At 75.7% G+C, this 313-nt stretch overlaps 1 protein-coding gene across 1 annotated transcript in view; it reads right to left on the reverse strand.

Annotated features, from left to right (window-relative positions):
- HN1 (hematological and neurological expressed 1) overlaps positions 1 to 313 on the reverse strand; it is a 17,257-nt gene extending 16,944 nt beyond the window's left edge. Inside the window, exon 1 of the mRNA XM_008566060.1 lies at positions 149 to 313. Coding sequence (XP_008564282.1) covers positions 149 to 204 — 56 coding nt within the window. The 5' untranslated portion in view covers positions 205 to 313. The remainder of the gene's footprint in view (positions 1 to 148) is intronic.

Here is a 313-nt window from a genome sequence, read left to right on the forward strand (position 1 = left end):
GGCCGAGCCCTGCCGCCCGCCCGGGCGCGAGCGCAGCGCACGGGACACGTTACCGCCAACGACCGGCGCCCGGCCCGCCTGGCCCCGCGGGCAGCGGCCCTCCCGCCCCTCAGCCCTGCGCGGCTCGGGAGCAGCCCGATCGCCTCACCGGGAGCTATTCCTGCTGTTCGGGTCGACGCCCTTGAAGGTGGTGGTGGTGGTCATGGCGCAGAGGAGCGAGGCAGGCTGGCGAGGGAGCGGGACACTGGAAGGGTCGGACCCGAGGGGCGCACGGGAGCTCCACCGCCCACAGTCTGCCGCTGCTGCAGGAGCC

This window comes from Galeopterus variegatus, unplaced genomic scaffold (genome assembly GCF_000696425.1).
Source record: "Galeopterus variegatus unplaced genomic scaffold, G_variegatus-3.0.2 Scaffold219, whole genome shotgun sequence".
NCBI classification, from domain to species: Eukaryota; Metazoa; Chordata; class Mammalia; order Dermoptera; family Cynocephalidae; genus Galeopterus; species Galeopterus variegatus.